The sequence below is a fragment of the Chenopodium album genome, chromosome 15 (assembly GCF_948465745.1).
Source record: "Chenopodium album chromosome 15, dcCheAlbu1.1, whole genome shotgun sequence".
NCBI classification, from domain to species: Eukaryota; Viridiplantae; Streptophyta; class Magnoliopsida; order Caryophyllales; family Amaranthaceae; genus Chenopodium; species Chenopodium album.
In genome coordinates, this window is record NC_137848.1 from 52,654,470 (window position 1) to 52,681,976 (window position 27,507).

Here is a 27,507-nt window from a genome sequence, read left to right on the forward strand (position 1 = left end):
TTTTCTGGTCTGAGGTGGTTTGTTTATATTATGTATGTTCTTTCAGTCAAATTTGTCATCCAGTTTTTTAAATCTAGGATTTGAGGGCGATATCAATTTATGTAAATTTAATGTGAGAAATTAAAAGCTACTCTTTAAAGTAGAAGTCATATCTAAAGAGCGCTTTTCCTTTTTTTTCACCACTAGTTTGACAAGAAATATAATACTTCCTCCATTCCTAAGTGTGGATTAGGTTTGGAATCCGAGAGAAAATTGGCAAAATTATAACCAACAAAAAAGAACGGAAAGAATATTTTAAAACAATCTTAGGATGACCTAAAACTTGAAAGTTAAATGGTCTCGGTACTAAAACATCCTATATACTGTATAGTACTCCGTATCATGCGTGGATCTTTACTCTCCCTGTTTCAGTGAAGTCTTGGACATGTTAGTTAAGTAGCTTTAGGAAACAACAATTATTACCGAGAAACAACCCGAAAAGAACTAAGAAAAAGATGCATTACATCTAGAGGTATCAAAAATTAACACGACCAATCCAAATTGATTTGACTCATCCCAAAAAAAAAAAAAAAAAAAAAAAAAAGATTTAGATTTTGACTTGTATAGACACAATTAGTTAGCATGCATGACACTACTTCAAAAAAGACTCAACCCGACCCAAGTATCCGAATTACACCTTTATCTACATCAACCTAGTTTAGTTGTCATTCGCCTGGTTTAGTTGTTACTCTTTATATTGTTAGTTTAAAAACTTTAGTTATGCAAAATACGGGAATGCTTTTGAAGTTCATAGGGAGGGAATATGGGCCTGTTTCGATTTACTGAAAACAACTGAACTGAACTGATTGGGGCTAAACTGAACTGATTGGAGCTGAACTAAACTGAATAGAGTTAAAATGAATGGTTTATGAAAGAAGGAAATTAGGAACTGAACAGATTGGAGCTGAACGGAATTAAATGTCTATATTGAATTGATTTGAGTTGAGCTGAACTGAACATAACAGAACAGGCCCTATGTCTCGTGGATATAATTCTTCCACTTTATGCAATATTTCATCAGAGTAGATATTATTTCCTCAAAAAAGATTTAGATATTTCTTTTGTTCCTTGAGATTAGATGCTGTATGCTTGTATGTTAACATACTGGCATAATATTATAAGTTTTTGTTAAATTCGTTTGTCGCAGTGTCAACATCATATTAACAATTATAACATGAACATGATTCATTGTAAAAGAAAAATACACAAGACGCAAGGATAATCTTACCTCAAGACTACGTGTGCGAAGTACTCCATAATATTTTTTGTTAAATATACTTTCATATTATAAGTTTTCACTAACACAACACACAAGGATTATGAGCCAAAAAAGTTGAAGAAGGGCTTACAGAACTGATTGTCACCCGGGCTTGATAATCAGTACTACATAATACAAGGTTTGAAAAAAAAAAAAAAAAAAAAGGGTTGCCTTCTTTCCTTCTGTAAGATCACTAATCAGAATCTGAACCAAGGTTCAATGATGATCTGACTGACGTGCGTTTACTTTCAGAATAATCATCCTCGTCTTCATCTTTTTCCTTCTCTTTTATAATACCTGTAAACAACTGGTCAGACACATAATAGCAAGCACTGCAACCCTCAAAAAATAAAAGGATTTCTACCTTTCTTGATCAACAGATTTTCTAGTCTCTTAGTCGGGAAATCATCTTTAGCTCCAAGGTCTTGAAACCCTACTAGTCTATCACCAGCTATTCCTTTCCTGAAATTCAATCAGGAAAGCCATATTCAGATGGGAAAATTGTAATCAACTGATGTTCAATGTAGAGAGTATAGAGCATTTTTTGCACAGCAGATAATGATGAACGCTTATAGAATAAGTTAAGGATACAATACAGAAAAGATGGAAAACTAACTTGAACAATATAACACATGGCAAGGTTTTGATTCCAAGCTTGGATATGAAAAAGGGGGCGTTCTGCATTTGGTATACATCGTCAGTTTATCATCCGCAAATTATAGGAACTTAAAATTGTTTAAACTTAAGTTTTTGAGAGACCAAAACAGAATTGGAAGACAAACTACTTTATAAAGTAACATCAACAAAATTTACAAAGAAAGCTAACCTCAGCGTCCAGTCTTAAGAACTTAGTACCAAGGTACTTGGGTGCAAGCGCCTTCAGATGCTTATCCATTATCCTGGAAAAGATAGCAAAAAACTTCTTAATCTAATAAGGCAAGCTATTTAAAAGTTTCTGCAATACAAAAGTGTCAGCTCAGAAAGCTGCATATTCGACAAAGACAACAACAAGAAAATTGAAATGCTGTCTCTCTGTAGCAGCAATGCAAAAAGGCAATTACAATCTCCATTTCCCTGAGAAGCTACTTGGTTGAATATTTTTTTAACTCAATTTCACCATTTTCCCTTTGGAAGTTCCCCATTAAGCGTCTACATCAACTCCACCTTTTTCTTGGGACTTGAGCATTACCCATTTTCCTCTACCCTCTCCTCTACTCCACAGCTCCACCCAACCACCACCAAACAACTTCTTAGCTATCAACTCCCACCACTTGCCCACTTCTCGATCAACAAAAGCTACCCAACCACTACCTCACCCCTGCCAAAAAGCCTCACAATGAATCCACCACCAACTACAGCATCCCATATATTCCACCGCATCAACCCAACATTTCTAACACCAACCCCTCCCCCCCCCCCCCCCCCCCCTCCTCTCTCTCCACCGCCAACATATAAACCACACCTGCACGACTAAAGCCTTTAAATATCTGTCATTTCCCATCACCATCTCCTTTTTTGTTACTTACCAATTAAGATAATGAAAGAGACTGAACCTCCAACCTTTTTCCGGTATCTATGGATTACTTTTGACTCCTCGGTTTCTTACATGGTAAGACATGACACTCCTTGTCACTTTCACCTCCAAGATTGCAAGTTAGTCAATTTTATTTTAAGGCATCAGTGATAGATTAAATGATGAAGAGAGATGAACGGATAACTTCCAGTAGTTGCGGTGAGGCTTAGTAGGGTGAACACCTTTTACGAAGTGGGAGGTGGTAGTAGTGGTTCCGGTGAGGGATAGTAATTCTTCCATTACAAGTTTCTCGCAAGTGACATGTTGGCTCGTTGGTTGTGGCCTTGTGGGTAGCAAGAAAGACGTGATTATACTTTCTTTTATTTTGACAATCAAACATTGAATAAGGATTTCAAATTATAATCAACTGAACCATTCGAATACTTTAAAATTTCTTTCTTATTCCATTCCACCTCATTTCCTTTCCTTGATTTCTTTCTATTTTGAAGGAGTGAGCCAAACAGCCTCTACATACATTTGGATCCACTACTCTATACAATGAACATATATTAGATTCAGTTTACCTCGTTACCAAACATTCTTCACAGTGAAGACCACTGAACCTTCTCTACTGAACTTTACTATAGATAATTTTTAACATACGCTCAAACTCTTGTCCCTCTTGAATGAGTAGAATTATGATAATTCATACAAGCATACCATAGAAAAGAGAAAAATGAAGACACAATCACAATAAGGGGTAGGATGTTAGGCAATTGCAACTGCTAATTGATGATCAATAGTCAGGCCAGGTAGGGTCTGGGCAAATTTTATGGCTTTCTGCTTTAAACTCAGAAACATGCCCTGACTACATTTATAAGTTGCGCAGGCGGGCATAAATCCAAAAGATGCGGAGACCACAGAAAGAACATATATTTTTTAGCTATTGGCATGAACACAACTTAAGAGATGGAAGGGGGTATCAGTGTATTACATATCACTAAGCACATGCTAGAGGAGAAAAGGCCTTAATTATTATTTGATAGCTTCGAGAAAATAATCAATATTAATATTAAGTTAAAGAGACAGAGTAGGGCTTTACTTGCATCTATAGAACTCCCGGTGGTAGAAGTGGCAGATAACTAATTCGCTGCCAGTAACTTCACCCAAGAAATCCCCTTCAGTTATGTCTCTATATTCTCCATGGCCTTGATTCTTCATTTTTTGTCGCTTCTCAGCCTCTTTCTAAGAAAATATACCATAGGGTGAATAATTTAAGGACTTTTGGTAGCAGATGCCAATACTAAGAGACAATATAAACCTGTAGTGCTGCAATTCTCTCAGCATGCAGTTTCTCTAGCTCTGGATCCTGGTGTTACGGAAAGAAACAATAGTTGAGCATTCAAGAAAACACACAAGTGCCATGCAACCTAACTGCAAGTGATCTAAAACTTACATCCATCAACTCATCAAGATCAATATCGTCATTAACTGAACTTGATGCCTGTGTCTTCTCTTGAACAATCATTTCCTGTAAAACAAGTTAAGTGAACTGTTTACAAGCCATCAAAACATCAAAGAGAAGGAGGAACACAATAATTATTCAACTAGCAAACCAGCGAGGCTTTAAACATCATCCCTACTAAGCTGGTTGAAAATATAGTCTTAGCATCTGTCTCCTACATCTGACTACAGCCATGACATTTAACAGAACAAACACAACAACAAAAATTTGTAACCAATAGCATACATTCTTGCAAAAGCATACCCACATAATACTCTCCTACACCCAGGTCCATTAGTTTTAAAATGAAGACATAAAATCAGAACTGAAAGAAATGTCAGATTTTCAAGAAATCAAGCACATTATGATTCGGAATAAGATAGTATCCCACAAACTTGTATCACTACATTACAAAGACAAAATCATACACTTTGGATGTATCCCATCACATCACAAAAACAGGTACTCCGTATTTAGATATTTACTAATTGTAGAAATTCTTGCAAGATTCCCGGGGCCAAGTACAATTCAGTAAAATTTCCATGGCTTTTGCAAACACTATCAACCTTTAAAATCTCACGCATGTGCTTCTCATTCTTGGCCACAATGTCCAATTCAAGTTATAACTAACCAACATTCCATTAAAAATAAAAAATCTAACCATTCACTAATTGTTGAATTCAAGCTAAGATAATCAACTTTTCCATGGCCAAGCTCGAATTCGATAAAGTGCCACGATTTACACGAATACTAACCAACTTTGAAGACACATGTTCAATTCGAACTTCTCATTCATGGCTGTAGACTGTAGTCTCCTCCAATTGAACAAATTACTAACCAATATTCTAAAACAAACAATTCAAATCGATAAAACTAATATATTGGAAAATGGGAATTGCATAAAAGCTAATTCCAAAAGATAAAACAAAGATAAATTATTAAAAAAAAAAATAAAAAAAAAAAAGGCATTGAACTTTATTGATCAAAGATGAATTATGAGGGATGGAAAAGGGCAAAGAGAGTAAATTTACCTTCTGAAGATTGCGGGCAGCAGCAGCCATAACATTTCCCATAGCTAAATTAGAGAAAGTCGATTTCACTGAATCTGGATCCATCTTTTGATGAACTCACTTCTTCTGTGAAAAATCAACCTGAAATTCAGAAATCCCAAAAAAAATTCAACCAACTTACAAACCCTAGAAATCAAAATTAAGAATCATACTCCCTCCGTTCCAGATTAATGGACAAAATTCAACCTTTTGCAGTATTCATAGTATACTAAATTGACAAAGAATACACATCTTAACAGATCAAAAAATTTAAACGATTGAATCAGTAGAAAAATTGTCAGATGAATCTTGAACAAAGTACTGTATAATAGAGAAAGAGGGGATGATGAATACCTGGAAATCAAGGAAAGGGAAGAAGGTGAAGAAGTGCAGGCAAGAGAGAATAGAGTGAGAAAACAGAAGAGGAGAAGATGAAGATCGTGCTAGTACTTTCTTTTTCAAAGTTTGGTTCATTAAGGGTAAATATGTAAATGTACACAATGTATCGAGTTAGTATTATATGCTCCTGGATCACGGTATTCCATACTCAATATACTTGAGTTATTTTGTGTAAGTCTTATGTTATTTTGCTCAAAACCTTGTGTTATTTTGCTAAAATAATATGTTATTCACTTATTTACTTCAACATCATGTATAAAAAAAAAAACAAAAAAAAAACATGCATTTATTAAAATAACATGTACTTATTTAAAAAATAACATATATATAAATTGAAATAATTAAAGATTCGCATCAAAATAACATGAATTTTATAAAAATGGAGTACCATGCACATGGTACTCCAGGAATAGCATAGAATTTGCGCAATGTGTCCAGAACAAAGGGTACGAGGACAACTTTCGGGAAATTTTATATGATGACCTTGTGTTTTGCCGATGCGCAACCCTTGAGGGTAAGCATGAGTGCAAGGGTGTTTTGATTTGCACCCATCGATTCAATTTAGGTAGGATTGGCTCGAGTTATAGCGAGGTTTGGATGAGGTAGGTTGACACAAGAACGAATCGTGTTGTAACGGTTGTATAGTGTATTATACGAAGACGATTGGTGGTGAAAGATCTCAAGTAGCAAAAATAACGAGTTTGGACAACACTTTTGGGCTCAAAATTCAACCCAAAGTAAAATTGAGCTTTGGGCATCAATTTTGCTCAAAGTCCACTCTCTAGCTCGATTTTAGTGGATTTTGTGCAAGAGGTTTTTGGTTTGATCATAGACATATCTCAAACCGACCCTATGATTAAGGCATGAAATGAATTGCTTTTTTTTAGCTAATTCCGATTTCTGACCCATCTCATGATCACCTTTATATTTTGTGCTATTCGTATAAGTTGATAACTAAATTTGTGTTGTGAGGCAAATTTTCGACTTGTCACCCATCCATCTTCAAAGTCAGGTTATAAAAAGTCCATGTCGGATCGACCAAATATTAATCTATACAAATTAAAACTATCACCACTTTTTAAATAATTATTAACCATATTTTTGGGATCGAAATATCGAATCTCAAAATGAAGGGAGAATGGAAGAGATTATGGGGTTCATTCATGACAGACTTATCTACTTGAGATAAGTGGACTGGACCCAAACTCATGTGTACCACGGCCACACCCATCCCTAAAGGGATCATAACAATGCAAACACAATATAATGAAGAAAAATATTTATTTACTCCGTACTTAAACCCATTTAATACAAAATTGGATACAAATTAATTAAAAAGCTAATCAACTTGCAATACACTAGTAATGCAAGAGTTTAAACAAACATTGATTCCATACTACTTAACATTTCAAAACAACCTACATTCTCTAGGAACACCCTTTGGAAACCTTTGTGCATCAGTACAATAATTGTAGATCATGAAGTACTTTTGAACCCATCTTAGTCTCCTTCTGCTCCAAGCATTTAGCTCCTGGTTTTGCCACTTTGCATCAGTGAAGGCCGCGGTTGCAGCTGCGTGGTTAGGGTTGACGTTGAAGTTCCTGTAGTAAGCCGTGAACGGTGCCTTAGCCCAATCTGTCTTAACGCGGCCTCCTTGAGTAGCCCATTGGTCTGCATTCCACAGGCTTGAGTATATCTTCATGGGTTGGCTCTTTGGGAAGGGCACTCCTCTAGCCTCGTGGTTCTTGAACACCCTAATAGGCGTGTTGTCTACCAAGAATCTGCATGAATTAATCAAGTCGATTCGATTAATATCCAATAATAATAATAATAATTAGTGTTTAGAAAAAATATTTTATTTTAATTATTATCGAGAATAGATAGTGTAAATTTACGTATTTGCCCTTAATGAACGAAACTAAAGTCGTACTTACATGATCATACGAGGGGTCCAAGCGACGGAATAGGTATGGAATTTTGAGGTTGGGTCGAACCAAAGATGGAATTGTTGTTCCCTGCCACCTTTTCCTTTAGTAAACACATTAGTGTGGAGTGTATAAGGCTGACCACTTACGTTTCCTAAAAACTCGAAATCTATCTCGTCATGGGTTGCTCCTTCCGATGATAACTGCATACGTAACACAAGTTCAATCGTCACACACTATAATAGTATAAACTACTATGTATAATACGTAGTATTAAAGAAATGACGCAATTTCATTTAGAGACATGCTATAGTGAGATTATTTTCATGTTCTCTTATTACTAGGTCTAATAATGAGATGTCCAACTAGTTTCCGAACATCTTAAATTTATAACATTATTATTATATGCTCATTTGGACTCTTATGATTTGTATGGTTATGCACTTATGCCTATATAATTATCTGCTTTTGTGTTATTCCTTTGAAAAGCATGTTTAATTTATGTAAAAAAAAAAAAAAAAAAAAAAAAAAAAAAAAAAAAAAGTGATATGAAGTTATGAATTGACATCAAATAAATAATTGGTACTACTTTCTTAATAATACGACCAAAACTTTGTCGATGCCATATTCTATTCTCGTGCAATTTGTGCAAAAGCAATAAACTAACCACCACCTTTTTTTTCCTTTTTTTTTTAATTGAAAATATTTCCAACATAAAATTCATGTGGACCCTACTACTCCATCATCGTCTCTCAACTTAGGTGATGCGACTTATACTTTATAATAGAAATAAATACGATTGTTTGTTTATAAGTTACTTCTAAAAATAAATGAGGACGTGGACTAATAAGCAGTGTACAATAATATGAGTATGACCTAAACTATATTAAAAATATCATACGTTTGACATGAAGTTGAAGTTTGTTTTAGTCTAGTCCATTTTGAAGAACTTTGAAATATTGGAATATAAATTGGTCACTTAGTTTATATGGTGAAGAATATAAAAAGTCGCATTGCGATAAGGATGTATAGGTTTTACCTATACTACTAGGTCTAACTAAACAACCACTTATAATCACACAAATAAAGTCGATTTATTACTTACAAGTACCAACTAATTAGCTAAACTATAGCAATCCCATTTGTGTGTTATTACTTCATCACCTAGTAAGTTTGAAATTAGTTGTTATAAACTTAAATCATATAACACGAACTTAAATAATTAACGTGACAACTAACGATGTTTGTATGTTACACTAAACTCGACTACTCTTAAAAACAGAGGAGATACTAACTAAACTTAAATGGTGATCGATCAAAGATCGAAGAAGGCTTACATAATAAGCAGTGACAGTGCCAGCAGAGTTACCGGCAACAAGTTTAAGTTGCATATCAATCCTTCCAAAGAGATACTCCCTCTTAGAACGAAAACCCGAACCCGAAACCCGATCAAGAGAAAGAGTAAGAAGTTGGCCTCTCCCAAACTTCTTAACTCTTCCATCACCAAATGTAACCTCAAAATCTTGATCAAAATTTCCCCCATTAACAACAACACTCAATGCTAGTGCTACTACCATTACCATGATCACTAAAACCCCTTTTCCCATAATTTTTCCCTAGACAAAAATGTTTTAAACACAATATTTTTTTTATAAATGATATTTTAGAGAGGATATTATTTTTTTTTTTTTGTCTTGTAATTTTTTTATCTTGTAATTTAGAGTGATGAAATTGAGGGGTATATAAAGGGGAAAGAAATGATTGAAGGAATCAATGGAAGAGCGTGTAGTAAGGTATGGTGTGATGAAGTGGGGAGTTTAAGGGCACCAGCTGGAGGTATACTGGTGCCAGCTGGGGTAAAATAAATACCAAATTTAAAACTATATATTATACGATGTACCCTTATAAATGGGTCATTTACTGATTTTTAAGGACTATTAGTATCTTTTTTTGGAAGGTTTTCTAATTTGTTTATAGTATGGTGAAGTGAAGTGAAGTGAAGTAAAGGGTACATGAATCTAATTTTAGGAGTTTTGTCTCTTTATGGTATTATTGATGGGTCAATTTTATTATTTTGTTCAATGGTTTTATTACTATATTAGCATGTAGCTTGTAAATTTTAAATTTTAAAATTAGGGGTAGGTAGGTACCCTACTTATTTATGTGATGGATAACTATTTTGTGATTTTGACTCATTATTAATGATATTTTTCTTGGACAAATTTTTAAAAATAGTAACAAATAGTATAATATAAATGATTTGATGAGTAATTGTTGGTTAATTTGTTTGTAGCCATTGTAGGTGTTTAAGATAAAGATTCTCTATTCTTTATACTTGTTTATGTTGATTTTATATTAGATTATACATGTTTGAAACTTGTTGATAATATCTTTTGAAAAGAGACAAATCTAATTATAATTCGTGTATCTTTTTTTTAAAAAAAAAAAATCTTAACAGATTGCTTATATTTAGTGCACCATCGGATTGTTTGATGACAAATTAGTATGTACTGATATCATAGTAATCTAACTAACACTAGTTAAGTGTGTGACATAAAGCAATTAAAGTTCATTTGAAATTGAAACATCTCAAAGAGAATCCTAACTAGAGAAAATGATGCCTACTCATAAAAAAAATTTATATTCACCTAAACATTTTGACTATATCTTTTTTTCACTCTACTATATATCAAGATTGAATTAATACATAAATTAACTAGTTTACTTAATTAAAGTGTAACGTGCGTTATCTAAGAATTGAGATCAGATATTATACTATCATTTACATCAGTCTCAATTATAAATACAATACTTAATGTTGAAATTGAGCTTGTACCATCAATTACAATAATAAATCATTTAGTCCAAGAGAATTAAATAGTCCACATCATTTAGTCAATAGTTGAACCTTTGGTTTTTAGCAAATTTCACTATCCAATATGGATCCAATTAGAGAGAAAGTGGGACCATATTTAACCAAAAAAATGAAGATAACACTGAGTTTTATGGGGTGTGGGCCCCATCAAAGCTTTAGCCCAAAACCCAAAAATCAAGACAGAAAATTCAGAAGATGATGTTTTTAGTAATTATCTCATCTTTAATTTCATTGGATTTTTTATGAGGTGATGGTTGTGAAAATTGCTTGGGTGGTGCATGGTTGGATGCCAGAAAGGAAGATACTGTCTTAAAATTAAATTATTACTGGGTTTTTTTTTTTCAGAACATTCTTGATTCTATTGGTTCTTAACAAACCTTGGAGAGGTGTATTTTATTGTATTAATAATACTTGTACAATCTATGTCACATTTTTTAGATTTTTATTAAAAGCTTATCCATTTTATTGTTCTCCATGATTTTATTGTATGATTAGATTTTGTCATTGTGTGTTTCAATGGAGTCAAAATCTTCATCCTTATCTCTTTGTTCCTAGTTTTGAGTCACAATAGGTGACTAGCTCACAGCTCTAGTTGTACTTTGTACACATATTATTGTTCATGAGTTTGGTTAATTAAAAAATAAATAAATAAATGTGTTTATTTTTTTTTAGATTTAATTATAAGTTGATTTACACTATACATGAGTTATGAAGCTAAAGACATTGGTAGTTGTAAACTTGTAACTAAAAATAGTATTCCACTAGCATATGAATTATGAACATGAATTGTATGAGGGTCATGTCATGTTTTTCGTGTATCCAAAATAGCATGAGTTTAATATAAGACATATTATGTTAGTTCAACCAACAATCTTAACTATCATTGAAATTGTATGTTACACCATAAATATGGTCTATTGGTCTTCTATTCATATGGTCGTGTGGTGTACTGGTGTAGTGGTTAGGGGTGTCAATTCGGATGATCAGATCGGGTCTGATATAATCGGGTCGGGTAAATTTTTAAAGTTAAGTCATACTAAATTGTTATATCCACGCGAATTCAAATCAGAATCAGATATTTTTCGGATCGGTTTCGGATCGAATCGGGTGTGCTATTGACACCTCTAGTAGTGGTGTGACTAATCATGGTTGTTCTCTTCAATTCAACTCGATAGTGCAATACTTTGTTAGAATTTTATTTCCATTAGGTTATATACATGTTCTTTTACTTTCCAATACATAGATTGAACGTTTCTTGAACTTCATTTTGCATTCCATAGTTTCACTTAATTTTGTTTCAACTCATTTTTACAATTCGACACTTTCATACTATATTTCACTCCCTTTTTAATATACGTCTAACTGTTAGAGAATTAGCGAGACCCAAAACAAAACACTTTGATGTATGCCATCAAAAAGATGATACCATACTTGTTATTTTGAAGTACTTTGATACAATTACCTCTTTCAAACTTATCCCCATAAAGAATTGTTGATCCCACTTTTGAACTAAAAAGCTATAAGAGGAAGAATAGTATGCTTCCAACAAACCGTTGGCCATTAAATTAGTAAAAACTTATAGGCCTCTCATTGGCCCAACTATTACTATTATTGTGGGCCTCACAACTAGATGGGCCCACGTCACGGATAACCAGTGACTTGAATAATTTATTTCATTCCAAATTTAAAATGGTGGATTCTTTAGAAACATTGGTTTTTAGCCTTTTGCTTTCCTCAACTTTTTTTGGCTTACCTTTCAAAAAAAAAAAAAAAAATTAAATTAAAAAAAATAAAATAAAATAAACTTTTTTTGGCTTTGCACATTCTTAGCCATTAACAACTCAAAAGAGGAATTTACAGCTGCAAATCATGAAAGAGTATTTTTATGATGAGTAGAGAACCTGTGAAGATGCCAAAAGATGGTATATAATAATTTAAACAAGAAAGGGTTCGAAATTGATGACACCCAAGGAAATCCCTTGACCTAAAGTGAATCAAATGGTATGTATTTATGCTAAACAAAAACTTTTCATGACGCCTTTTGTGTAAAGTGCAAGCTGGAATTTCATCTCCTGCTAGCGAAATTCGTATATTCGTTCATTACACGAATTATCTGAAATGAGTGTTAGCAAGCTCTTGGGTTAGCTAGACTGTTAAGAGCTACATTGATGAGTTTTAACTGATAGTTTTGGCCCTAACCCCTAAGCATCAGGCCATAAACAGATACCGAAACAGTAAGGTTTGAGCAAGCCTGGCAAGCTAAGGCCAAAAAGGTCTATTCACGGCTGTAGTGAAGTTTTAAAATGCCTAGAAATTAAGGTTTCAAATAAAACTATAGACCAAATGTCATCGTTATCAGACTAGACAGGAAACCATCAAAGCAAAATACGAAGTAATAATTAAGGTAGACACATTTAATTAGTAACTTGACAAGAAGGGTGTTAATCATAAAATTGTATTTCTTCTCATCACCCCTCGTCCCTTGAGAGGGAAGGGGGTTCGTAAACAACATCAGTTAATCGGGAAGTAGTCAATAAACCACATATGTGACTACAGTTATAGTATCTATGTTTTGGCACTAGTCAATTACAAAGCTTACTGAGTATAGCATGAAACACCCAGGCATCAGTTTTTAGAGCATCGGTTAACACCACCACGAGGACAAAAGAGAATATACTAAGCTAAGTCTGAGATAATCACAGTTAAATCACTTACTTAGCTGAAGATGCACGGCCCTGTGAAGGATCAGTCGATACATCAAACCCAGGTGGGATGAAAACGACATCATCCCATTTCCGAGAAGAATCGTCCTGCAAAATTATTCTGACATTAAATTTCAGTATTAAAATAATGTTTCGTACGAGAAAAAAGTAGAGAAGCTTAGGCCCATATGGTAATTTCGCCTAACCTATGGTCCCTATGGTTGGGAATGTGGGTGGGGTGGGGTGGGATTGGGTGGGTGGGGCGGGGATAGAGGGTCAACTGTCTAAAAGCTTAGGACCCTGAGAAAATGACTGAATCAGAGCAGGTTTTATCCTCTATTTCTAAAGCCATAAGAAAGCAGAATTAGGTGCAGTACACAAAGAATTCAGTGAGCAGCAGAGCATAATGGCTCCATGTTCTTTATTACATGTCAGAAGTTCGGTTGAACGTAAGGTTGATGAATCTCTTCAAAATGCAGTAGTTTAAGAATCAATATATCTACTTTTATGATGCTAATGTCTTGAGAAATTATAGTGGCAAAGACTTAATATACCTTCATTCCCTTAATTATGTCTTCAAGAACAGCTACCTGCGATATTTAAAGGGTGAAGAAAAAATGTTAGGAGAATAAAAACTACAGGTAGAGTAGAAAAGTCGTGGGCCATGAAAAACACATACTTCAATATCCCCTTGTCTGTAAGCAGGATTCAGCCTTCCTTGCAGCGTAGAAGCTTTCAGTAATGAATTTTCCAAGTCCTCCTATTACGCCAAAGATAAATGCAAAAGAAATGGGAGTTAAAATTAAAAATACAATGGACAAAAAACAAATTAGAAATCTTTCTGCAACTTGAGATACCCAACCTTTCTGAAGAAAACAGGACGGTATTTCCTCTTGTCGCTGCTTAAAATTAAACTCCGGGACTGACATGTAAAAGAGTTGAAGATTATTACATGGACAATTCATGATGAAGTAACAAGCAATATAGCTACAAACGAAAGCCTAAAATGATACAACCATCAGATGCTGTAAAATTGTAGTCTAAGCTGTCCCAACAGAAGCAGGTCAAATACAACTGTAACATACAAGGTTGCATGAATAATTCAAGCAGGAAAATTGAACTAAAAACACTAATCTAAGCTGTGGATCACAAACGGAAAAGATATGAATTAGTAACAATCTCAACCGATTGAGAAGATATTTTAACTTCATATATACTACTGTGGTAAATGAGTTTGGCTAATACTTCCATAAGAAGAAAATTTTAGTTATTATATGGAATTGATTTAATCTTGGTTGAAGAAATAATTATTAAACCTAAAATCTGCATTCAACAAGGATAAGCAATCCTGTTCCTTAACATATTCTGTGTAACAAAGTTTTCCAGATTCTCATCCATACTCAAAGTATATCACAGAGAAAAGGCAAAACTTAAACATTTGAGCTCATAAGAAAGAGAATCATTAACTATCAGAAAAGGGTAGGGGATTTCATGTGGCTAAATAACAGTATAACATTAATGGGAACCATGCACAATTGCACATTTTTGAAAAAAAACGAAGATATATGTGAAGTTCTAAATGGATGCTAGACATTAGATTCCTTAGGATAAGCCCTAGAGTTGACTCCTCATTTTCTCACCAAAATATTTTGAAGCAACGCCACAACATATTGGTCAAAGTCTCGCTCACATCAAACACATATCTACTGTTTACAAGCTACAAATTTCTACATAAAAGATATGATTGCCAACCATTCTAGCCTCAAAGTAACAGAACACAATTATAGATTTGACCAAACCAGTTCACAGAAACATCTCACCAGATAATTCACAAAGGAATACATTACTTTAGGATTGATATGTAGTCAATAGATCAAAAAAGATTCAATAATGGAGAATGTGCTATGAATTAACATGGCTTAGACAGTATTAATGGCAGAAATTGGGGAAGGAGAAGATGTTTTTATTAAGGAACTGGAATTACAGAAGAATAAAGGATATTCAAGCTTTCAAGAGGATTGATTCTCTCCAATTAGCAATCTGAATGCTAAACAAAATACTCATCAATATTCCATCTCCCTTCCCTCCCTCTTACATGTCCTGTACTGCTGTATATAGTGCTTTTCCTCTCAACTTCTCGCAATCTTATCCCTCAAGCCACTAAGTTAGTAATTACTGAATTTTCATGTAAAGTACTCCTCTCACTGATACTGATGCATAACAATATGATGATTTGGAATTTCATCCATGTTGACAATTTTCAAAGCCAAATTTTTTTCAGAAGCTGAAAGGAAGAGAGACAAGAGTCAACTAAAGAGAAGGGGGTTAGATCTACAATTTCTGGAATCTGTAATGAAAATACATAGATTAATATAGACTTAAGCGTAGTAAAAGATAGAGCAAGGGACATAGCCAAATTTATAAGGAACAAGAGAGTAGACTAGTTGGTAGTAGCTACACTTAGTTTATAATCCTCGAATGAGATAAAAATGAAGAAAGATTGTGCTCCATTGTTCCACTAATCAGAGCAATTTCTGTAATTTATGTTTAAAAAAAGAAGGGGGACGGGGGAAAGGATTCATATTGATTGAGGGAAAAAAAAAAACTGAAACTCACTAATCTAACAGTTTCAGGACCTTTAGAGTAGAGGATAGTTTTCTATTAATCCTCTTTCTGAAAATCATTTGCCTCTTGCAGAAACTTCTAGTAAAACAAGACTTCAAATTGTCCCTAGATCTATATTGGTGTTTCATGGCATTTGATTTACTTTACACAAACTCACAGGCAATACTTACAAGCATCCTAAGTAACAAAGCCACTCAAAGCAAATCAACATTTCGTCAAAACACCCCAATCCCTATTCTCCAATCCCTACCCAAAGAACAATAAACATAAAAATAGAAACAAACCTGGAAAACTGGAACCCCTAAGAACTCTTCTTCGGAAATTCCAGCCTTTTGCCTTTCCTACAAATTTAAAGGGAAGATTTAGTTGGAACTTGGAAGCATAGAATTCACACGTAAATTGAATGAAACTTTCTGCCTTGCATGGCTGCATTCACACTGAAATATATCCAATTTCCAAAAGTTAAAAGTTTGTACATATGATTATGTCTATGGTTGAAGAGATAATCTGCTTTGATGTTCAATTTTTCACATATAAAATTCTAATAATAAAAAAATATTTGAAGCAGTACAAAATTGCACAAAATAAATTCTCACATCATTGGTCAATATGAATCTAGTAAGGTTAAAGGAGGCAAGTAATGACACAATGCTAACCAAACAGCAGAAAAGCACCCGTTATTTCTACAAACTTAGCACACAGATAAAACAGCTAACACGACAATGAAGCATGTCACCAAAATCTAACCCTATATTAAGTAAGCAAGGTCAATACACTGAATCTTAAAAGGAAATATGGTCTAATCTGGCTATTTTGAGAGGGAAATTGATACATAGAAAACAGACAAGTTCAACCTCTTATCAAAGTCACAAAAAGTTCATAAATCTAGAAGCTTAAACTAACCACTTGACCAACATTCCAACAATATTCGATCTCTGTAAACTTTTGTACCCCAATACCAAACACATCTCAATCCTATTTTCCAGACTAGAACGTCTTAGTAGTGCAATGACACAGGAACAAGATTCAAGCAACACAGTAACTCAATTTCTCTTAGACAAGTCTTCAATTTATTGCTGATTTGTAGGATGAAGATAGCATCCGCAACACAGTTTGACTGAAAACAAATTTCAAAAAAGGAAAGAAAATCTTGAATTTATAGCCGAATAGATAGTCAGTAGAGGATAATAGGAATTATGTTTTCATGAAACAGGAATAAAATTGAAGATTTGACCTCCAACCCCAGATATAATATTCTATGTCCTAATAATTCTTCTTATCCTTCAACTACCCAGTTACTACAATAGTAAATGATTCTTTAACCAGATTCATGAAACTGCAGCAGCTTGAGAAAAGAATGATTGCCTTCAATATAGCAAAAATGAGTACAGCTGATTATACAAAACAGACCAAAACTATGTTCATATTAGCAATAGATAAAGCTCATAAGATAGTATACACCATTCCCAAGTCTCAACTAGGGGTATTCATAAATCGGTCCGGACCGAAAAAATGGCTCGGACCGACCCTGGACGGGACCGAATAATTCGGCCCGGTCCGGTCTTCGGGTTTGGATATAAATTTTTCCGGTCCGGCCCAATACCCTATAAAAATCGGTCTTGGACCGGACCCTTTTTTTGATTAAAAATATACGTGAAACCTTAAATAATGGTTAAAATTATCCTTAATAAGCTTAGAAAAAACTTTAATGTTATGAGCTTTTTTGTACTAAACATACAAAAAAAGCTTTAAATTATAGTTTTTCCTTTACTTTTTTTTCGAGTTTTCCACAAAATGAATAAAAATTTAGAATTTTTCTTTTTTAAATTCTTAAATCGGTCCAAACCGGTCCGGTCCGGTCCGGATTTTGGACCGTTCTTTCGGTCCCAGCTTAATTGGTCCGGTCTTCAGTTCTTAAAAATCTATTTTCGGTCCGGTCCGGTCTTGGACTGATGAAGAGCCCTAGTCTCAACAACGCACATACTCAACCAAGCAATGACTGTTTTCACTAATGGCAAATGAATAGTGAGCCCCCAATGGCTGTTTTCACTTTTTACAACAACCAATCATACAATTACCACCATGCTTAACAGTCAATAAAATAAAATAAAAAATAAATTTTAAAAAAAAAAACACTCACCTTCAAAGCATTTTTAACCTCTGATGCCTCCGGAATCAATCTGAAAGCAACTCCATTCACCTTAAGCTGGAAAACCTGCCAATGCAAATACCATTTTTCTCTTCATTAGTTATGAGTCGCACTGTAAAATAAACACATGCTATTATTAGCTCACACTCGTCAATGTAATCCAAAATGAACATTCACCAAATATAATAAAAAAAAAAAAAGCCAGCAACAAACTTATTAACCATTGATCTAACTGCAATGATCAGTCACTTCACCAGTACACAAACAGCTAATGTACCATATTATTGATACAATCCACCAAAAGTTTCATTATCCTATTCAGAATCCTTGACCCCTCAAACTTAACAATACCCCCTTAGGTGTCGTTTGGTTGACAAATAAAAACATGAGAAGTTGAAAACTTGAAATTCCTAGGAATTGAAATTCTTTGGAGTTGTTTGGTTGACAAATTCATGGGAAGTAGAAATTCCCATGAGTTTCCACTTCCCACAAAATGGAGGTATTTATTTACCTAGGGAGACCTAGGTAAGTGGAACTTTCCATGGGAATTTCCACTTCCCATGGTTAACCAAACACAATTTAACATTTTCTAGGAATTCCAATTACATGAGAATATAAATTTCCAAGGCATTTGCATTTCCCACATTCAACCAAACTAGGCCTTAGTTTATGGACAATTTGCAACATCCCAACTCTGATTTCCATCCCCCACCCTCCTTCTACACCACCTTGCGCCCCTCAAAACCCCATTTCCTGCAAAGTAGCACTTCCCATCAGCTAATTGCACCAATGTGGATGTAATGAACCATCCCATTTTGATGGATTGATTATAGTTAAGGTTAACAATTTGGGAATTTCATCAACCAAAAAAGCTAAAATCTTCTCATAAAACTCATGCTCATCAATCAACGACACCAATTAGATAATGCAAGTAAATAATTAAATAAGATTACATAATTAGCATAATATAAGCTCAAAACTTTCAGAAAAAAAATTAACCTTATTCAAAGCAACAGGAACAACACTAGCCCCACGACGCATGTTGGGGTCCATCAATCTCATCTGATCAAGAAGAGTATCAGCATCTTCCTCCTTTAAACAGAACAAAGCAAGCGAATTCTTCGATTTCTTCCCAGAAACCAACACAAATTCTTCATTCGAATTACTCAAAGCATAAACAGCAACCCCAGCTAATCTCTCCTCAATTGCTTCGTTCGACATACCATAGTGTTGCTGCCGCGGCTTCTGCAACTGCTCAACATTAATGGGGTTTACCTCTAGTTGCTGAATTCGAGCAAAAGCTGGGGATTTGATCGAACAAGAAGAAGCGGAAGCGAAATTGGCGAGGTGGGTATTGAGGTGATTAGTGAAAGAAGAAGAGAAATTGTTGAGGAAAGAAGAACAGGTTGTAAAAGCTTGCTGAAATTGGGAAATTGGCAAAAATGGCGGTTGTTCATGCTTGGATGATGATGAAGTTGAGGAATTCATCATCAATTGAATTGGGGTTTTTCAGAGATGGGTATTTTTGTCGCGGGAAAATTAAGGGATTTGAGAAAAGGGGGTTTTAGGGTAGAGGAGAGAGAAAATGGAGAAGGGGTTTTAGTTACAGGTTGAGTTTTCTGGAAGAGTGAGTGAAGACTGAAGAGGGAAGGGAAAGACTGAATTTGTGTTCTTAGGCCTAGACTAGTGAAACTTTTTATACACATTCGGGTTTATCGTGCACCCAACTAACGTAAAGTTAATTTTTGTTCTTTATTTGATGAATAAATGAAAAATAATTATCAAAATGAGAATAAAATGTTTATCAGTGTGTGTCAAAAAAAATATTTATGGGTATACCGTGCACCCAAATGTATATAATGATCTCTTCTAGATTAGTGTTATTATTTGGGTGAATTAGGTCAGTTGTTTTTGGTTTTGGGCAAATTTTTTCAACTACTTTGAGTATTTTCGTGTACGGACTACGATCTAATTCAATTCACCTTATTTTCATTCATTTGAAAAGTAGAGAGTATAGATTGGTTTTAAACTTAAATGAGTGGATTAAATTCAGATAAAATAAGTTAAGTATGGTTGAATAAGGATTAATTGCAATTACTCATATTCAATTATCAATTTAAGAGTAAATTAAAATTCATATTCAAGAGTTACAGAGACAATGATTAGCAGAAATTTAATCTTAGTCTCTCGGGTTATGGCCTATGGGTATGACCTTTTATGATACTATACCAATTAATTGAGTTGCTAGTCACTTTTAAATAAACAAGCTTAAAAGCGCACGCAAATGCGTGCACGACATCTTTTGCCTCCTACTCCTGCCTATTTTTGAATGCCTAATTTTTCGAGAACAACTGTGTTTTTAAGTAATTCTATAAAGAAACAACTAAATTATTGATAAAATAAAAAATCAAAATTGTATAGACTACTCTTTACAATTGATAACATACTTATAAAGGTTTTTTCTGTTTAAAGGGGCTTACCGTTTTTTTAAATGTATATAAGTTAAGATAAAGTTTATATTCAAGTAACCATCTAGATCTATTCCAAATAAAAAATAAAAAATAAAAAATAAAAAAGTAACCATCTAGACTTCCCCTAGGTAAAAAAAAAAATGTAACCACATATATTTTTTTAACTAATCTAGATTTCCCCTAAAATAAAAAAAAATTGTAACCACCTAGATTTTTTTTTTATCAGTTTAAGAAGATATTGTAAAGGGGGAATAAATAGGAGTGACTAGTTAGAATTTTTTTTTTTTTTTTTTGGAGCCTCTCCTCTTCTCTCCTCCTCTCTTCTAGGGTTTCTCCAAAATCTTGGCCGTTTAGGCCGGAAATAGTCTAATTTCCTGGAAAATTAGACTATTTCCGACCCTTTTCCCTTAATTTTATTTAGTTTTGCAATTTAGGTTTCAATAAATCTACACAAGTAGTGTAGATATTCGTTCGTTTCCCTATGGTGGAGTCGTTAGTTTTTGTTAGTTTAGTTGTTTTGTTTATGTTTAGAGTTTGTTTGTGTGTTAAAGTTGATAAAAAAGTAATCATCTTTTACCCTATTGTCAGATCTTTGGTAAAGATTTGTTCGGTATCGCAACGGTTGTCAAATTTTCAAATGCGTTCAGGCGAATCAGATGAGAATCATCCTTACGGCTACAAGAAATCGTTAGACCGTCTTTCCGAAAAGGCTGTATATTCCGGCGATGTGTGCGAGAGATGTATCACAGTGCAAGATCTTTTCAACGATCGTAGCTCTGATGAAGGAAACCCTAATTTGATTCAATTTTATGTATTTGTTAATTTAGATTTCATTTGTAGATGCCGGATGGCTTTTTATTAATGAATTGATTTGTTTCAAAAAAAAAAAATATAGGAGTGACTTTTGATAAATATTAAAAAAAATATTTTATTATAAAAACCAAATTTTTGACATAGATTTTTTTTAAATATATTTTGTGTCTAATTCGAAGAACTATCCATGGCTAAAAGATAGATTTCTTCCTTTCTAAGATATGATTTTATTTTTCTTGTAGAAATATAATTATTTATTTCATTGTATAAATTATAAAAATTATACTTGGTATATTATAGAAGATAAATGTTCTATTATAAAAAAAAATAGCAATTTTTAGCTCTTTTCTCCTAAATAAAAAAAGGTTTTATTAGTAGAGGTCAACTTTATAGGGGAGAAATAGTAGGATAAACCTTAGAGGAAAAAAAAAAAAAAGTAACGTGGCTTTTCATAATTTCTTTAAAACCATCTACACTATTTTATTTTTTTTAAAAAAAAAGTTTATAATTATTAAAACATGAAAATCATCATGCCAAGTTGAAAAAAAAAAAAACATTAGATATGAAGGACTTGAACTTGATATATATATATATATATATATATATATATATATATATATATATATATATATATATATATATATATATATATATATATATATATATATGTTTTTTGAAACATGAACTTGATGTATATGGTGCTATATAAAACGGTTTATAGATAGTAAGGGAATGGTTTTTTATTATTATTTTTTTTAAAAAAAATAATTTTAATAACAGGGTAATTCCTAACCAAAAAAAGTATTCCTTTAAAAATTAACATAGATAGATTAATTGTTAAGAGAAATTACTGTTACTAATAACCTATGATCTGTATGTATAATCAGCAACAATTTACAGTATCAAACATTCTCATACACTTGATTAACTTCTAAAAATCATAATTAATCATATAATCAACACACAATAACTAATGCAACAATATCCCTAACATGATACAGAGTAATTAAATGCATGGTCGTAAAAAAAACCATTAATTAGTTAATTACAAAGAGAAGAATAGAAATCATACCAAAAACAATGTTAGTAGGACTCATGGCAACTTTTTACTTACTTTTTTAGTAACAATACGAATCCAAACGCTTAGTATCAGTGAAAGCTATAAAAGACGGCGCCATTTGATTCCCTTTATCATTCTCTATAATCTTAACACAATCATGCTGCCATACTAACACATGAATTTGTCTTGCCAAGATCAATTTTAATGGTCATAATAACATTGTCAGTAACCTTACCAAAATTGAAACAAATAGAGAAACATTTTCCAATTACAGAGTATTATTTATTATTTTGATTTTTTTTTAGAGTATAAATTTTATTTTGTAAGCTGTAAAAAAACTGAATGAGATTATGAGAACGAAATAGAAAAGAAGGGGTAACTGATTTTTTTTATACTTGCACAATAGAGGAGAAGGGCTGAAGGAGTGAAGGGGTAACTGTATTTTTTATACGTGCACATCCAATAGAGTAGCTAACTGTTTTTTATTTTTAAGAAAAAATAACTGTATTTATTTATTTTTAAATAGATATATTTTTTTAAAATGTGCATCAGTAAATTTGGGAATTGAGAAGGGCATTTTGGGAAAAGACAAATTATCACCCAAGATGCCCTTTCTCTTTATATATTACTATAGATTTGTAATTGGAGGTTTAAAATTTAAGATAAGTGTTTGAATCAGTTTTTTTTTTTTTTTCTTTGACCACAAGTAGGGCTGTGCACCAGTCCAAAACCGGACTGGACCGGAACCCGGAATCGACTTTTTTTGGGGACCGGGACCGGACCGTAATCAACTGGTCCTGTTTTGGACCTGTTATTTTTTATTTTATTTTTTTTGCATTTTTAGTATCTTAATATATACATACATACATTTTTAACGTCTTGTTTTTATTTGCGTTCTTTCCTATTTAACACCTAGAATTTATAAATTACAACTTTTGTACCTAAATTTTTTAGAAAAATAAACATTAAATTTAATATTTTTACCAAAAATATTTCAAAAAGTCACTTTCCGGTCCATTCCGGTTTTTACCCGGACCGAACCGGAAACCCGAATCGCCAATTTGTGAGGACCGAAAACCGACCCGGAATCTCTCGGTCCGGTCCAAATACGGTCCGGTCCCGGTCGGTTTTCCGGTCCAGGTCCATTTATGCACACTCTTTGTCCACAAGTGTTTGGATCATTTGATGAATTATGTTGAGTTTTTCATGATTTATTAATGAAGAGTTTAAACCAATCCTGGGTAATGAAAAATAACAATGATGAAATATGGGCCGGTTGGGATGTTATGCTGGCTGAAGCCCAACAGGGTCATTTGATCTGATCATAAAAATATCTACCTCTAAACCATTCCTTGTTGGTTTTGATTTTGATCATAAAAATTGCACTTTTTGATAAGAGGCTAGAAATACTAGTACAATATTTTGACTTTCACAGTGTACTAGTTAATTCTAAAATATTTTGTAAAATTTTACTTGGAATTGTGTGTATTTTGTTTATCTGATTTCTATTTATCATGAATTTCTAAATTTATCCAGATTTATTAAACTTAGTCAAAAAAATTTAGTTATAATTTAAACTTGGGTAGCTGTCATTTACCCCTATCAAAACTTATGTTTCTTCCATTTTCGTATTTGATATTTTTTCTTAATTATTAAAATAAGTGAGCAGAACTAGAGAGCTTATATTATAGATATTTGTAAAAAGAAGTCAAAGTTGATATGTGAATTTTTCACAAACTCAAAATACTGGCACTATTTTAAAATAAGTATAGTATATATTTAATTTGCACTAGTGTGTGACCTGAGCTTTTGCTCCGAGTGATACTTTGAATGATTTTATTTTTTATATTAGACGGTGTAAAAGTTTTTTTATTTTATTTTATTTTTATTTTTTATTGTAAGTAAATTAGTATACAATACAACATATTTTGGATTTTTTTTTCCTATTATACATTCTAATACTTGTATGTATTTAAATATAAATGTGGATTAATAAAGCATGATTTATTTCTAGCTAAGATGGTGATACATATGGTTTTCATTCAATAAGATTCAGGGTTCAAATCTCTTTCTAGTTTAGATAATTGAATAATGATATGGGGTGATGGAAAAGGTTATCGAATGATGATGTGGATGGCGTGATGTTTGTGTAAGAAGAGGTACACAAGGTACACATGGCACTTAGACACTTTTAAGAACGCCTTTATATAGATAGATGCCTTCTTTAGTTGTATGCATTTCTACTCATAAATATAACCATATACAGATATAAGTGCAAGTCTTACTTATATAACCTTTGCGATGTGCAAATATGTACATAAATATTTCACCATAGGCCGTGTAGCCTATATTATTTCCTTATCTTCACTTTATTTCCTTTCGGAGGAGATAAAAGATTAAAAACTCAAGGACTATGTTCTCCTTATATTTCTTTATCATAAGTCTTGATAAGATTGTATAAGGGCTAATAAATTTATACAAGAATGAGATAAGAGTTTTTAGATGAAAGCTAATAAGTTCGGATAACCTAATGACAAATAAGATAAGTGCAATTTATGTAAATAATACACCAACATAGTCTATAAAAAGCCTTATACTAGAGAAGTTTAGGTCGGAGCCACATGGCACCGTCCTCAATCAATCAAGTTTTTCATTCACGTGCTTAAAAAGCATAGCTTGTTCAAGATTTAAACCCACGACCTTAAAATTTAAAAGTATAGTTAGTCACTATGCTATTATCATATTATATGTCATTCTATTAAAATTAAATATAAATTAGATAAAAACTTCAATCATAAAATTTATGCAGTAACTCGAAATATTGCCTGGGCCTAAAATCTAGTTTTGAATAAAAAACATAATAATAACCGTAGTAATAATAATAATAATAATAATAATAATAATTATTATTATCAAAACATATATTTACAATTAGCATGATGATAGATGATGAATTGATGAGTGTTGAGTACATCATATACCTAACCAAACCTAATTCACTAATGATCTCATCTTCTATGCATGATGCAATCTATAACAATCATACACGTGGCATGATCACAGTGGATAATATAGCATCATCAATAATTTATAGTATAATTAATTATTTTCCTCCATCTTATCTTGACAGATGTAACGAGAAATTCCTGCCACTTTCAGTAAAATGGGCCAATCAACTCTTCTCGTTACTATTGGATAGTTGATACATATTTATGATTTGAAAATTAGGAGTTTGGATGTTGTTATTTGAACTGTCTTGTTCACCAACTCAACTGCTAATAGTTAATCTGGGGCTGAAATAAAATAGAATTAACTACTTGGGTCACTCTTTCTGTCTTTCATTAGCCAAAAAACATAGTCGGACAAAGTATGAGATTACGCGTGTTTTGAATAGAACACATCCATAGATTAATTAATTAACTCTATAAACTTAAATGAACCTACCTCTTTTCTTTTTTTCTTTTTTTCTTTTTTTTAGAGAGCCACAAATCTCCTGACCAGAAGAGAAGGAAAATACTATTTGTAGAATCTACACATACTCCGTACTAAATTCATGTTTTAGTTATAGTCTTGCTTCTGATTTGTGCATTTGCATTATACATGCTTTTTACTTTGGATTTGTTTACGTCATGGTAGTTTATTTTTATTTGTTATTGGTCAATTTTAAACTATCATAGTACAAAATACATGTATATTTTATATTTTTATTGAATTGATCGAACATGTATGACATTAATGTTCATTGAAAATTGTAGGATTGAGTCATGAACCAATCAAATGTTTGAGAATGCAACACACGTGAAAATCCATGCAATATGTAGCCTATGGGTTTGTTTGATAAATGGCTTTTCATTGGCTTTTTGATTGGATTTTGGCTTTTGGTTTTTTCATTTGGTCAAACATCTAAAATTTATGTTTGGTAAATGGCTTTTTCAGCCAGATGAAAAGCTGGCTTTTAAGCCAAAATGAAAAAGCTACTTGGAATAGCTTTTGGTTACCTAAGTTATTAATAACATCCAATAGTCAATTTTACCAAACATGTTTTTAGACTAATAAAAAGTCAAACATTTAATAAAAAAGCCAATACAAACAGCCAGTTAAATCAACCAATCAAACCAACCGACAACTAACAATCAATTGCCAAATAAGGCCTATATTATGCCAAATATTTAGAGAGAATTCCTTCAAATTTAATTTTAACAAGGAGCAATTAATCAGCTGCTTGGTGCACGTTAGTAGGACTAAGCACGTGTGCGGTGCACCACATAATCAAAATTACTCGTATTATAATCTTAATAATGTATTAAATCATAATTAATCGATACATTATATCATAATCATAATGACGATAGTAGTATAATTTGTAAAATATATTAGCCGTTGATTTAGGGGAGTGTTTATTGAGCTACCACGAGATGTGGAGCCTCACCAAAAAGAAATTTTCATAAAGCATGTGAATAGGACAAACTAGAGGTCATGCATAATTGTATACTCTAATGTAAGTCCGTGAGCCACGTATAACTCTGGTTTAGCGAATACGAGTTGTTACTTTAGTCGTTTGGGTTTTTGGTCGAGTTCAGTTCAAATTGAATAATAGAGTCATGTTTTGCAATTTTCTACTCCGTATATGCTTAATATGGTCTAATGATGAAAGTTTACTTGATGATCAGACGAAAATTTTAAGTTTGAGTCCTAGTATTGCTTGTTAGAAAATATGTTTTCACTTCTCATACAAAGTATTTAAGTTTGTGCTCCTACCTTGAACTCAATTTTTAGTGCTCTAATCACAAAGAGAAATGCCAAAATCAAGTAAAGTTTATCTTCATTCTCTCTCACGCCGTCATGCTTATGCATGCCACACTCATGATAAACTCTGAAAATGATATCCATGCAAGATTCATTGCCACACTCATGATAAACTCTGAAAATGATATCCATGCAAGATTCATTGCCAACCGACGTGTCTTTTTGTATCGTATTAAGCTTGTGCTACAATGGATTGTTCTCGTATCATGCCTAAGTGACCCTTGTATCGGCCCAACCCATGTCCATATCTAATCCTATACATCAATAATTCATTATATTAAGAATTAATTAAATACCCCAAACTCTAATATTATCATAG

General features: G+C 32.9%; 3 protein-coding genes across 3 annotated transcripts; all 3 read right to left on the reverse strand.

Annotated features, from left to right (window-relative positions):
* Positions 1 to 1,288: 1,288 nt before the first annotated feature.
* On the reverse strand, positions 1,289 to 5,831 carry LOC145582582 (thioredoxin domain-containing protein PLP3B-like). Its single transcript, XM_081639563.1, has 9 exons — positions 5,718 to 5,831; positions 5,346 to 5,465; positions 4,267 to 4,341; positions 4,132 to 4,179; positions 3,913 to 4,055; positions 2,124 to 2,196; positions 1,914 to 1,975; positions 1,662 to 1,759; positions 1,289 to 1,594 (listed from the first exon to the last, which is right to left on the reverse strand). Exons 2-9 carry the CDS (start codon positions 5,427 to 5,429, stop codon positions 1,491 to 1,493), a joined length of 687 nt encoding a protein of 228 aa, XP_081495689.1. The 5' UTR covers positions 5,430 to 5,465; positions 5,718 to 5,831; the 3' UTR covers positions 1,289 to 1,490.
* Positions 5,832 to 7,026: 1,195 nt separating this feature from the next.
* Positions 7,027 to 9,511, reverse strand: LOC145583375 (xyloglucan endotransglucosylase protein 1-like). The gene is made up of 3 exons (XM_081640614.1): positions 9,025 to 9,511; positions 7,697 to 7,890; positions 7,027 to 7,543 (listed from the first exon to the last, which is right to left on the reverse strand). Exons 1-3 carry the CDS (start codon positions 9,292 to 9,294, stop codon positions 7,171 to 7,173), a joined length of 837 nt encoding a protein of 278 aa, XP_081496740.1. The 5' UTR covers positions 9,295 to 9,511; the 3' UTR covers positions 7,027 to 7,170.
* A 3,490-nt stretch (positions 9,512 to 13,001) lies between these two features.
* Positions 13,002 to 19,689, reverse strand: LOC145582583 (protein TIC 22-like, chloroplastic). The gene is made up of 7 exons (XM_081639564.1): positions 19,038 to 19,689; positions 18,030 to 18,104; positions 16,174 to 16,230; positions 14,127 to 14,186; positions 13,944 to 14,024; positions 13,819 to 13,854; positions 13,002 to 13,372 (listed from the first exon to the last, which is right to left on the reverse strand). Exons 1-7 carry the CDS (start codon positions 19,527 to 19,529, stop codon positions 13,274 to 13,276), a joined length of 900 nt encoding a protein of 299 aa, XP_081495690.1. The 5' UTR covers positions 19,530 to 19,689; the 3' UTR covers positions 13,002 to 13,273.
* Between the last annotated feature and the right edge of the window lie 7,818 nt (positions 19,690 to 27,507).